Source organism: Nelusetta ayraudi, unplaced genomic scaffold, assembly GCF_046127955.1.
Source record: "Nelusetta ayraudi isolate G7.1 ecotype Tasmania unplaced genomic scaffold, CSIRO-AGI_Nayr_v1 ptg000048l, whole genome shotgun sequence".
Lineage (NCBI taxonomy): Eukaryota > Metazoa > Chordata > Actinopteri > Tetraodontiformes > Monacanthidae > Nelusetta > Nelusetta ayraudi.
In genome coordinates this window covers 8,498,671-8,511,435 of record NW_027466098.1, presented here as the reverse complement: position 1 = coordinate 8,511,435, position 12,765 = coordinate 8,498,671, and the positions used below count along the sequence as shown (strand labels likewise).

General features: G+C 46.6%; 1 protein-coding gene across 3 annotated transcripts in view; it reads right to left on the bottom strand.

The window, feature by feature from the left end:
• The window catches only part of dock10 (dedicator of cytokinesis 10), a 61,712-nt gene extending 49,466 nt beyond the window's left edge, over positions 1-12,246 (bottom strand). For 2 of the 3 annotated variants that reach the window (XM_076036080.1, XM_076036081.1), the window contains exon 1: positions 12,054-12,246. In XM_076036080.1, the coding sequence (XP_075892195.1) occupies positions 12,054-12,161 (108 nt within the window). In that variant the 5' untranslated portion in view covers positions 12,162-12,246. The remainder of the gene's footprint in view (positions 1-12,053) is intronic. The other variant, XM_076036091.1, reaches the window with a different exon arrangement.
• Positions 12,247-12,765: the final 519 nt, after the last annotated feature.

Here is a 12,765-nt window from a genome sequence, read left to right as displayed (position 1 = left end):
ATCACAGATAGATGAGCCAATGGGACGGATCTCAGCGCAGGAAATCCAAAGTAAAATAAAGTGAAAGAAAAATTCCCCCGAGGTCCTACTTTCAGCGGAACACACAGCAACGACGACTTCAGTTTTTCCCTTCGCTTATTCAGTGTGTCGACTGAGGATTGTTGACCTGAAGAGAACAGAGTGAGGCGCAGAAGCGGAATGGGACCATGAAATTAATAGTGTTTGGATGCAATGTCATTTCAGGGGGATACATGTTGCAGTTTTAAAGCTAAAAACAGGGACAAAAAACTGCACACATGCAAGAACAGAATAAAAAAAAAAGAAAAAAAAAAAGTGTTTTAATAGTAATGTCTTGTATTGCTGTACACAAACTGCCACGCACCACACACAAGCGCGGTTTGACGGTTTCCTCTGCTTGCACAGCAAATTTTGCTCCACTTTCAGTGCAGTAAACAAAACCAAAAAAAAAAAAGGGGGGGGGGGAGGTAGTCTTTCACTATTACTACCATCACTAATAAAAAAAACTCAACATAATTCACTGAAGCGAAAAACAGAACGTGAAGTAATCTCTGTTATTCAAACAATCTAATCAAAGTTTTTGCATTTCTACTCGTGAGTCTCGCTACAGCGACGCTGTTTCTCAGAGTCGTGTCCTTCCACAGTTTCTCAGCCACATTATCTGCGGCTGAGAAACTGTCTGTTCCACCTCCAGCACTGGATTAGGGGGCTGCAGACAAAACAGCGGCCCTCCATACGGGTGTGTGCGCGCCTTTATTGCCGCGTACACGAGTGGGTGGATGTGAGTGACTGGTTAGTAATAATAGCGGCCTGTTTAACTTTCCGGGCCCTGCAGTTTCGGACTCGGCGTCAGACGGGATTACGGGGGGGTTCGGTCCGGCTGATCAAAGCCGACGGGGATCCGGTCGGACCGGCGAGTCGGGAGGAGCGGCCGAGGATCAGAGAGATTTGATCGGAGGGGCCGACTGGACGGGTCCGCGGGTTCTGTAGGATTTCGAAACGGCTTTTCCACGCCTATGGCTTTTCTTAACAAGCCGGTCGAGCTGCACAATTAAACTAACTGCCCGGGCAACGTGAGGCTGAGGCAGCTTAATAGCCAAAAAATGCCTGCGAGTCTGCTCGCCTTCCGCATCCGCTCCGCCGAGATAACCGTCAGGTTTCCAACGGGCAGCCGAGTGCGTCGCGAGATACGGTCACATGACTACCTGATGTGCTGGAAGATCCATTTGAATGCTAATGAGCAGGTATATGAAAAAAACTGTTGCCTCCCCACATCTGATCCCCATGTTTTTTTGTTTTTTGTTTTGGAAGCAATACTGCATTGCAACCTTGCAACACAGCTGGATGAAAAGGTTCCATCCACTTCAGAAGATGAAGCATTGTTTGCTCCCAATATGACGTGCTCGAAAAAGAAAATGCAGCCTTTGTAGGACACAGTCGCTGAACTGGGACTCACAGCATTGGTGGTGGTGCTAAAAACAGCAGGAGGCTCAATTTTAAAATAATGGACACAAGGAATGCAATTTGCATTTTTTTTTTGCCACTGTCAAACCCTTTTTTTTTTTTTTTTTACATTTCTTACCCAGATGGCTAAGGGAAATAAATCCAACAGATTTGGGAAATTTGTTTGCTTACCTTGACACCCCAAACTGGAGTTTTTTTGGGAGTAGTTTGTCAATGCAATTAATACGTTCTAACAGCAGATGACAAGAAATGTCATATGTACAAACAGGGATGCACAATCAGCCACACTCACAAAAATCAAACCAAATTTTGAGCTCTCCGACACACAATCGTCATCCAAGTGTTTGTCCAAAACAGAGAAAAACACTGGAGGAAAACCAACTCCAAGCTAGATAAACACTTGACTTATTTCACCGAGTGAATTCCCCCAGTCTTCTGAACTGCTTGTTGGGAAACTTCTCTGATGCTGCCACACAAATCTTATCGGCCTTCACAGGAAAAGTCTTCATATGATGTTTTCGTTTGTCACCGAACCTCTGCTGACCTGAAGCCGGTTGCTCTGAGGCTCGCACTCCGGCATTTTCTCTGCCAGTGAGAGTGGGGCGGGGGGGCGGGCACACAGCAGACACAGTAGGACGAGGGGCGGCGGGGGCATCGGGGTCCGATGGTAATGGCGAGCAAACTCAAACCTCCCACTCTGGAATGCAGAGTGCGAGAGAGGGAGACAACACTGCGATTCACTCGCCCAGAGTTGCTGGACTATTCTTAGTCCAGTATGTGAAGTGGAGACCCCCCCCCCCGACCCCCCATCCCACCATTAGCCTACTCTCCCACCTCCTCCCTGGGGGCCTGCTGGAGAAGGATGGCTGGGTACAAGGCTGGAGACAAGCAAGGTACCGGGCAGGGCGGGGTGGGGCGGTGGGGCTGGACGGAGAGCTTCAGAAAAAAAAAAGGGGGTTGGCGTAGAAGAGAAGCGAGCGTGAGAGGATAAAAGTTAAGCTCCCACAGAGGCAAAGCCTCGTCAGCTCGGCGTGAATGGAGTCGCTTCACTGGCTTTGCGAAGCCTCTCCAAAAGGGCCTATTGTAAAAACGCGGCGCAGCACAAAAAGCGCCGAGCCCCCCGGGGACCTCTCGCTTTCTCTGCTCCTCTCATGTGACCTCTCGCGAAACACCGACACACAAACAGTCCAGACACTTTCACTCGGATCCAGTTTTACAACCTGCTACACGCTCGGCCGCCCCGCACGGCCGAGCTGGAGGTGGGTTTGCCTCACAAGGCCTCGCTGTGCGGACTGCAAACACCAGGGTGGGGGTGCAGCGTGAGACAGCGTCGCCACTGACAGACAGCGCCGGGGCGCTTTTTTTTTTTTTTTTTTTTCTTTTCCTCGTTCTTCCCCCCGCGTTCTCTTCTCTTTCTCATCCCCTCGGTCCCTCGCTGAATGAGTCATTGAGATGATAGAGGGGGGAGGCACGGCCGAGGCCCGCATGGCGGCGCGCGGCCGAGTCATAACACATGTCAAAGGGCCATTCATCTCCTCTAATCCCAGCTTCGCCACGCACTGGTCCACGCACGCGGCGGCGTTTCCAAATTAACGAGGGCCGGGGAAGGAGAAAGGCGGGCGTGAATCTGGGTGATTTAGCAGCAGTCGTTCTGGGGCAGTTAGGCAAGGCGTGGTGGAAGGCAAACAAGTCAAAGGAGGTAAAAAGAAAGTCAGAGGAGGATCAGAAGGCGAAAGGAAGTAAGTAAATAACACGTAACCGTCAGATCCTTCGCTGACGGGAACGCAGAGTACAAGCGTTTGCGTTGCGACAGACATCCTGTCACACAAGTGGGCGAGGTGACAATTTCGCTGCAGGAGTTCACACGCACAAAGTAGAAGATGTAAGGAGATACACGAGGCCTCGGCGGCGGCAAGTGTTGCATCGCGCGGCACATGCAGGGAGGGAGGTTCAGGCTTAACGCACTTTGGCCCGCATGATAGCCAAATGAAAGCAGACTCGCAGAAAAACAGAATCCACGTTGATTTAAGGCAGCTCCGCTCGCTGGTGATTAGTTGTAGTTTTAATGATCAGGGTTTTGTGGACTGGCTTTAGACGCTGATTGCGGCCCCCACTGTTGGCACAACGCAGACTTGTTGTAAATCCTGATTTTCATCAAATGTTCCTGCTGAAAGGGGCTATTTTTTTTTTTTTTTTTTTTTAAACCAAGTCTAATTTATAAAGTTACACAATCCAACTCGGGCAACTTGTCCAAAATGTCACCTTATGTAACAGGAAAAAGTCCACCGGCGGCCATGAAAACGCCTCGGCTGTTGATTTGTGAGGCAGCATCACACACCACCCCACCAAACACACACTTTCTCCCTCTCTCTCTCCCTAAATAAAATAAAAAGTGGAACGCTGACCTGATTTTAAACTACTTTAAACTTTAAACTGGAAACTTTATTGGCCTTTTAACTGTGCCTGATTGTGCTTCCTGTCCTTGTTTGGAATATTTTCTGCGTGCCATTCCACGGCAACTTCTCAACCAAAACGACTCTGCTCTGTTTCATTCCCTCTAACATATCTTCAGGTTTTGGCGTGGTATACCTGTTTTATGCAGCAGACATGGCTTCGACAAAACTTATAGCAGAAAACTAACCAAAAAAAAAAAAAAAAAGCAGAGACAAACTCTGGCATGTCAACGGGCAACCAGCAGCCAGCACTGACTGTTTAGAAGAGGACCACTTATCTACCAGTCAACTCCTCTTGGGCTCTTAAACAGATCTCTAGAATCTTTCTCTTCCTATCCTCACCCTTCCTCCCCTCCCTCTTCCCCCGCTGTGGTTTTCCCCTCTTTTAGCAGCCTAAAGTGATAAGACAGCTGACGTGAGCCTCAATCTGGACGGCGTCCTACCTCTTATCCACATGCAACAGGAACAGAGGTGGGCAGTAGCAAAGTACAACAAATACTTTATTAATGTGCTTCTTTCAAGATTTTTCAGTTACCTGCACTTTACTTGAATGTTTGTTTTTCTGACAACTTTTTTACTGTTAATTAATATACCTTCCACTGCTCACATTGAATATGCTTGTTACTTTTGTGTTGAAGTGTGTAAGATACCAATTCAGTAAAAAGTAATTATTTTATTTAAAGTAATTATTTTCATTCTTATTAAACATGGATTATTGTTTTTAAAAGTGTAAACAACCAACAACAGCTCACTGGCCGTACTGTAACTATCACTCTTTACAGATGAGGTTGTGCTGCAGTTGTGCTGCAGTTGAAAAAAAGAAAAAAAAAAAGAACGATAGCGTTGAGAGTAACAAAGCTTTTAAAACTATCCAGATGCTCATGCAAAACCAGTTCAGTCCAGATTATTCTGTCACAGCCTTTTCATCTTCGCTAAATAGTATTGCTTCATTAATGGCAAAAATAAATAATCTTTACTTTTTACTTTAGTACATTTCCGAGCCTGTACTTTCTTACTTTCACTTGAGTAAAGGAGTTGAATCCGTACTTACTGACTACTTATTACTATTACCAGAGTATTTTCTTTTCACAACAATTCATACTTGTACTTAAGTCCAGAATGTGAATATTTTTGCGACCTCTGAACAGAAGACGTTGGGGGCTCCTTCAGCAGCCCAGGTTTGCATGCCGATGTTGAGAACGCTAAGCCTGGATCGTTTTGTGAAAATGAAACACAATCAGGGGGACAGAAGATTACGAAAAGGAGAGAACACAGAGAATGAAAAGATGTGACACCAGCAGCTCGTCACATTCATTTATAAAGATGAGGAAAGTGGAGTTATGTGAGCAGCGACAGCGGCGCTTCCTGTTCAGAATTCCATGCCAATTGACCTTTTCCCTGCGTCCCTGGTAACGGCAGGCGTGGCTCGGAGGAGAGCCGGCTAATTACTGGTAATCTCGCCGCATCCTCTGGGACAATCGATTTTCAGCGTTATCAGTCACACCAACTTAAACAAGACGGGGGCGCACTGCGCAGCGGTTTTCCGTGATATGTGGCAGCGCCAAATTGAAAGCGACAGCTCGCGGCATAAAACACGGCAGAGCGCCGCGGTCAGATTGAGATGAAGGGCCCCACCGAGGCCGATGTAAAGCGAGAGAAAAGCCGTACGAGTGGCGTGTGTCAAATGCTTGGTTTTTGCGAAAAAAGAAAAAAGAAAAAAACCCACACAAGAACCACAGAGCCATGCATGATCACAGAGATCAGTGCACTGAAGGCCGCTGCTGCTGCTGCTGCTGCTGCTGCTGCTGCCGTGCAGGGAAAGGGTAAAAACAGGCAGGTCAGCAGTCACGAGCGACACACTCCAGGCATCCAAAGCAGGGAAAAGGGCAGATTCACATTGACAGCGTACCCGGCCCACCCACCCCCCCCTCCCAGCATCGACCACACGCACCCGCCGTGACGCATCAAGGGGGCCACGCTTGGAAGCCGTACCCACCAACCCCCGACTGACAAATGACTGCTCGCCGCTGTCTGACACACATTTTGGTTCCAGACAAACATGCCCAGTAGTGGTATTTCACTAGCAGAGCAGACACGCGCCTGCAGAGGCTGACAAGTGTAAAAAGGCCAGAAGACAAAGAGACCCAAGCTGGCGTACACGAGGATTAGCATTAGCGCAGAGGATGTGTAAAAGAGCTGTTGTTCAAAAAAAGAAGAAGAAGAAAAAAAAAAAAAGAGAGACAGAGCATTACAGAACTGCGCAGCTGAATATTTTTGGACCGTGGAGTGCAAGCTGCTCAATTTTGGAGAGGAAAGGTATTTGCTGTATGCTCCTGTGTGAGAGCGCTCACTGCTCTCCTTGGATTTGTTTGATGGAGGGGGGAGTCCACACACATTGTGGGATGAACCACACGGTTTCAAAGTATACCAAAATTTGTCAAACTTAAACCAAAGGCACACTCAAAAAACATTCATGGGTAATTGAATTGTGCTAGGAGCATGTTAGCTCGCTAGCACATACAAACACGAGCTAGCTCACTCGCATAACAAGCTAATCATCTTTGTTTTCAAAAGTAGCCAAGTTTTTTATGTAGCTCCTCATACGTTGTCAATATTGACATTGGACAATCCAGACTCATTTCTAAAGAAATAAAAGACACCAAAGATAAACTGCTTAAAGCCAGCCTTTTTAGCCTGGCGTGTCGTTACCCCCACTAAATAGCGACGTCGCCAAGACAACCTAAACCGAGACCAAGACGCACGCTACCAAGACCACGACAGATCGTGTTGAAACTAGGTCTCAGTCAAGACTGAGACCTCAAGAAGAGATGAAAAGGTATGGGCAGCGGCAGTGCACTTATTGCTTGCATTTGAAGAAGGGCACATAACAATACAATATGATGTAATAATACTATAAGGACAGGAAATAGAACCAAAACCAAAGAGTGTCAAGGCCAAGACAAGACTGATGCCACATGAAAGTGGTCTAGACTGGTCAGAGTACTAAACACTATTAAATTAAACAATTGAAAAATGTACATCCACCATGGAAATGAATGCAGACAACATCACTCTTTTGCTAAACATCAGTCAATCGCTATATCATGTCACTCACCACTAATGGCACGTTACAAGGCAAATGCTAAATTTTCTGCATCTCTGGTGTTCATGAAGTTGAATGTTTGATTACTTTGCTTGATTTGCAGTCAACGGCAGTAATTGAAATACAAACAAGCAAAAATAATCGATGCAAAAATAATACTGATTATGGTTAGACATTCAAAACAGAAGCGTATTACTAAACAGGACTACTAGTCTGAGTCCTGACTAAAAATACAAAGTGTATGCAGAGGGCTTTGGAAGAAGCAGCAGAAACTGTCAGCGTGTGATTCAGCGTGAGGCTTTAGTGCCATAAGGGCACAGAAAATGCCAAAACGCAATAAGCAGCGTGAGCCGGAGCCAAATGGAGAGCCAGACCCAGAGCGAAATTTCCCCAAACGTGCCGATACCACATGAAAAAAAAACAAACAAAAACAAACAACAACATACATATGGCCTAAAGCACGGCGATGACTGCATAGTAGCAACACTCTGCCACTGGCCAATAAGGCTTTGAGCTGCACGGGGTGCCAGGGTGGGCGGTGTTGTTGTGAATGTCTGGCTGTGTGTTTACTGGCTAGTGGCTGGCATCCTCCAGGCATGGTACGACATGTGGTTCATTCCAGCAGGCAGCCAGATTAGCAGCTACCCTCCTCGTATTTGCTGCGAGTCCTCAGGGGCACTGCTGCTTTCTCTGGGAAGACTGCAGTTCACTTATCTTTCAGTCCTGTCTGGCTGAACGTCTAGTTCAGGATGGTAAAAAATAAATAAATAAATAAATTAGGAGCCTTTACTGTATTTGCATTCAGTTACCCAGAGCCAGAAAAGGAGGTTTGGAAAGTTAGTTCACCCTTAAAACATCTTTTTCACCTTTTCAGTTCTGTATTTACCATTCTATAAAGTCCTATTTATTGTCATGATGTAGATAGCTGTACATTCAACTGTCCATAAGATGTAAATATATTGTTTTTATTTTCCATTTATACCAACAAATATTTTACTTTTGTTGCCTTATTTCTTTAATTAACATAATTGTCAATCGTTTTGCACAATACAGTTTTGCTGCTGTAATTACGCACATTTCCCCACAGTGGGATCAATAATTTTTCTTGGAGGTGGAAGTGAATAAAGACAGATCAGAAACAAAATATTTAGCCCTCTGTTTACAATGTCTCTTCATGTTTTAGCAAACCAATGTTTGCTGTTGCAGTAATCACAACTGGGAGAAGTAGCAATGCCCTTTGTGATGTCACAAAGAGAATCGCCAAAACACTCCAGAAAGTTGGAGCAACCATAAGACGTGAACGATGCAATTTGCTTATTGCTATGCTATTTTACTATGGTAAACTGTATATTGCATATTTGAAGACGGTGTGTGTGTGTGTGTGTGTGTGTGTGTGTGTGTGTGTGTGTGTGTGTGTGGCGGGGGAGGGGGTTGGGGGAAGGGAGGGGTGAGGGTAGATGGTGGTCACAATGAAAAACATCAGAACATGCAGCACACATCTGGAGGCAATTATGAAGTATCATATGTGCAGACCGGAGGAAAACCGTGTCAAGTTAAAAATAGAACATCCGCATTCAGTGCATCGGAGACATACGGGTGGTGGTGGTGGTGGGTGTCAACTTCAAGTGAATGAGAGAAAGTTGCCTCATTGTGACGAGAGACGGGGTCAGTGGGAGAGAAAGACACTCACGCTCCAGTGACCCTCACGCCACAGGGCCCGATTCTGCTGACCTGGTTTCGCTCGCCAAACAAAAGGCAGTGCATTGACACACACAACAAACAAAAAAAAAGCCCCAACGCGCATACACACAACTGGTGGACATTTACACAGCCACTTAACCCAAGTCTACACACGCACACAAGCGATGCGCACAAACGCATATTTTCACACACGCTTCACTGCCAACCTCGGCGCCCCCCCTCCTCCTCCTCCTCCTCCTCCAACCCAGCCAGAGGGGAGAGAACCATACGTCTTTTATATAAGAAAATGATTGACTGAACAGCAAAAAGGATTTAACATATATATATATATATATATATATATATAAATATATATATATATATATATATATATATACATATATACATATATATGTATATATATATATATATATATATATATATATACATATATAATTAGCAATTTTGACGGCAGTGTCAGTGAAACACGCTGACGAAACATGACGGAGGAAAAAGACCATAAGGTTCTTCCTCTGTAATACCAGAGAACAGGGGTCACCAATGTGGTGCCAGGTAGCCTCCGAGGACCACGAGCAGCCCACGGGCCTGTAATGTCTAAAACTCTTTTTCATCCAACCTTGTGGAGTCATTGTCGATATTTATTGAGAACTCTTTAACGTGATCGGTGTCTTCACGTCGATCAGTATCCTTAATAATAAATAATGTGTGACTGAGAAAGTTTCTTATCTCAGTAGAGTGAAGCAAACTTGTTGCCCTTCGTGTGACTCCGGACGCAAGAAGTAGCTCTCAGGTTCAAAAAGGTTGGTGACCTCTGCTATCGAGATATCTCGGTCTAACCCTCCCCCTTTTATTTTTGCATCCTTCCCTATAAACTGATCACTTGTCTGCTGTGTGGCGACACAGTTGTGTGACTTCTGCTTCGGAGTTTCGAGGAAACGCACCACGATTTAACTGATAATGCACAAACAAGCATTTCTTGCAGTGAATACAGAACAAGAGAACTGATTCTTTCTGACAGTCCGATACACGAGCTGAGCTGGAACCAAATCCAAAGAACAGAAAAAAAAACAAACAAAAATCATTCATACTATGTTATGTCGCAGAGTAGTAGTAAAAAGGCAAGAAACACATGTATTTGTGTAGCATGTTAGCAAAAAATGAAAAGGTTATAAAGGGCAACACCCCTTCCCGGCCAATGGGTGTCACACTCACTCTTGCCTCTCGATTATAAGTTGGTTTTGGAGGATGATGCAACAAATCACACAGTATATTGACACAGATGCAACAGTGGTATAGAAGCAGCCTAGTAAATGTAGGAACGTATACTAATCATTTGTCAAATGCATTAACAGAAAATCCTCTCTGCAGCGTATGTGGAGGAAACTGTAGCGCAAAACGTGAAGCAAATGTGTCAAACGCTAACACTGGTTGGGGACCTAATGACAACACATTGCTTTATACTGTTGACTTCAGTCACTGCCAGTTGTCTTGTTAATATCTTTAGAGATGGTGGAACTGTAGCAGCTCGGGTGAGCTTGGAGGCTTCTGTGTGGCAAACTATTCTCGGTAGCAAAAATGAATTGACACCGTTACATTTCTCGCGTAAAACAATGCTGCAATGCTATTGCCTAACAGGTCATTATCAGTTAGTTTGCCAACTTCCTTTCTAACTCCTTTTCTGAGTTGACAAACATTTGTGGATAATTATCTCACAATGAGTGTGGAATATATAGACTTAGATTCTACGCTCTTCTCTTTTGGGGTTGTACTACATATATTTCTGTTGTCTACACCACATGTTTCTCAGCTACTTTTTTGGGTTGTTTTTTTCCGCAACATTAAGAGGCTCAGTAGTTTTCTGCCTTTAAAGTGCCAACACCAGCATTGACACTGACAGCTGTGTGGGCAAATATTGGCCGTCGATTTGTTGGGCCTACTTTCCCCCCCGTGTCCCTGGCTTCGAGGCCAGGCTGTGAGGCTCAGCGTGTTGACACTGCAGTGCAACATGTATGTCAGTGTCCTAAGCGATGCCAACACAAGGTGACCCATCAATCAATCGCTGCACCCAGTAAAAATCGATCAATAAGTGCAACAATTCTACAGCACTACCGTGTCATAATTGGCCTCATGAAGATGGAAAATGCATTTTGCAAAACACTCCTTCAAAGGCAGATTTTATTTTTCCAGAATAACTCAATAGCGATTCCCCTCCATCGCCGTGTTGTGCGCGTGTCCCACTGACACACTAACACCCAGATGAAGAGGATGTGGAGTGTGTAGCAACGAGCAGAGTGGAGTGGAGTGACCTTCTCTATGCTAATCTCCACAGGATGGATACACACACGTACACTCATACGTGCGCGTGCACGCACACGCAAAAAAAAAAAAAAAAAAAAAAAACAACGCACGGGTTTGTCCCCTTGCCAGATGAATGAGAAGGACACCGCCACAACACTACACAACACAAAATCCTTTTTTCCTTTTGTGTGCGTGTTGGCGGCTGCACACGGCAGGGGTGTGCACGTCTGGGTTTTCCTGGAGCGCCCCTCCTCCCACCACCATGTTACCTGTCAATCCGAGCCCCTTCGTAACACGGTGTGACACACCCACCCGGGGACGATGCATCGTTTTACGATATTTCGCATCAAAAATCCAGATCCAGACGCCGGTTCCTTTCCCCTCCCTCCATCTAAAAGCCCCGGGTGTCTGGGCAGATGCACGCCCCTGCAGCGGCAGCGCCGGCCGGCCAGCCAGCCAGCCAGCCGGCCGGGCTCGTTCCGCATCCCCACTAACCTCCAACCATTTACTGCGTCTCATCCACTGTAAACTCCAGCCCGTCTCGGAGGCGGGGAGGATGGGATGCTCAGAGCCGATTAGCAGCCAATAAACTGTTTTAATCATACGTTTTATTCAGCTGAATGTTAGGCGCACTCCACATCTCTTGTCAGTCTTAAGGCGGGTTGAACGGATGATCAATACAGCCTGAGCAAGCAGCACTTGTGCACCGCGGCGCTCAGCCGCTGCACAGAAAAGATGCAACATGAATGCCAATGCCGGGTTTCCACCACAGCTGCTGCTGCTGCTGCTGCGGCACAGCGCGGTGTCAAAATCACCCCCGACATGCGGCGTTCAAGGGTCCAAGCAGGGCCGTACGAGAAAAAAGAAGAGAAAGCACCGGGGAGCCTACAGGTGGTACTGCGTGTGCCCCCCCTCCCCAACCTCCTTGCTCCATCACCATATTGTTATTATTGATTGTTTTTCCCCCTCCCTCCCTCCCCCCCCTCTCTCCTTCTCCCGCTCCGTGGTCCACTCACCGTCGCCGCGGAGTGTCTGACCGCGTTGCACGCCGTCTGCCGGATCTCCGCCGCGCTGCCCGGTTTCAGCAGGTTCTTGGTGAATCTGCGTGTCGACTCGGCTGCCATCTCCTCATCTGAGCGGTCGCCGCCGTGCGCGATTCAGCCGAGCAGCTGGCGTGGCAGTCCGAACCCCGGGCTCCCCCACGACAACCTCCTCCTCCTCCTCCTCCTCCTCCTCGCGTCGCTCCTGACGTGAGCTGTGTTTACACGCGCGCGCGCGCGTAGTTACGCGCACACGCCCCGTCCGTCGTTACACATACACGTACCCGCGCGCGAATGCATAAGATGACATGGGTTGATATTCTTTTTTTTTTTCTTCTTTTTTTTAAAATGAGAGAGAGAGAAAAAAGCAGCGCTTCCGGTTGTGACTGTCAGATTAAGACAAATGTGGCGGAGTCCCAGCCAAAGCGTCTCCGTCATATGGTTTTGGTCGACTTATTTTGAAGACTGAGAGCTTAACGCGCGTCACGGTGCTTTGGTGCACTTTACAGCTGAGCCCCCAGGTGAATTCACGTCCGCCACAACGAATTTTTTACTGCCTTCATTAATTAATTAATTTATTTACATTAAACCCGACTCGCGCTGAATCCAAATGTCAATTTGTGGCCTTTTGGGTTCATTCATCATTCAGTGGTTCAAAGCGGTTTGAATTGGCGTGTTGGGAAGCTTC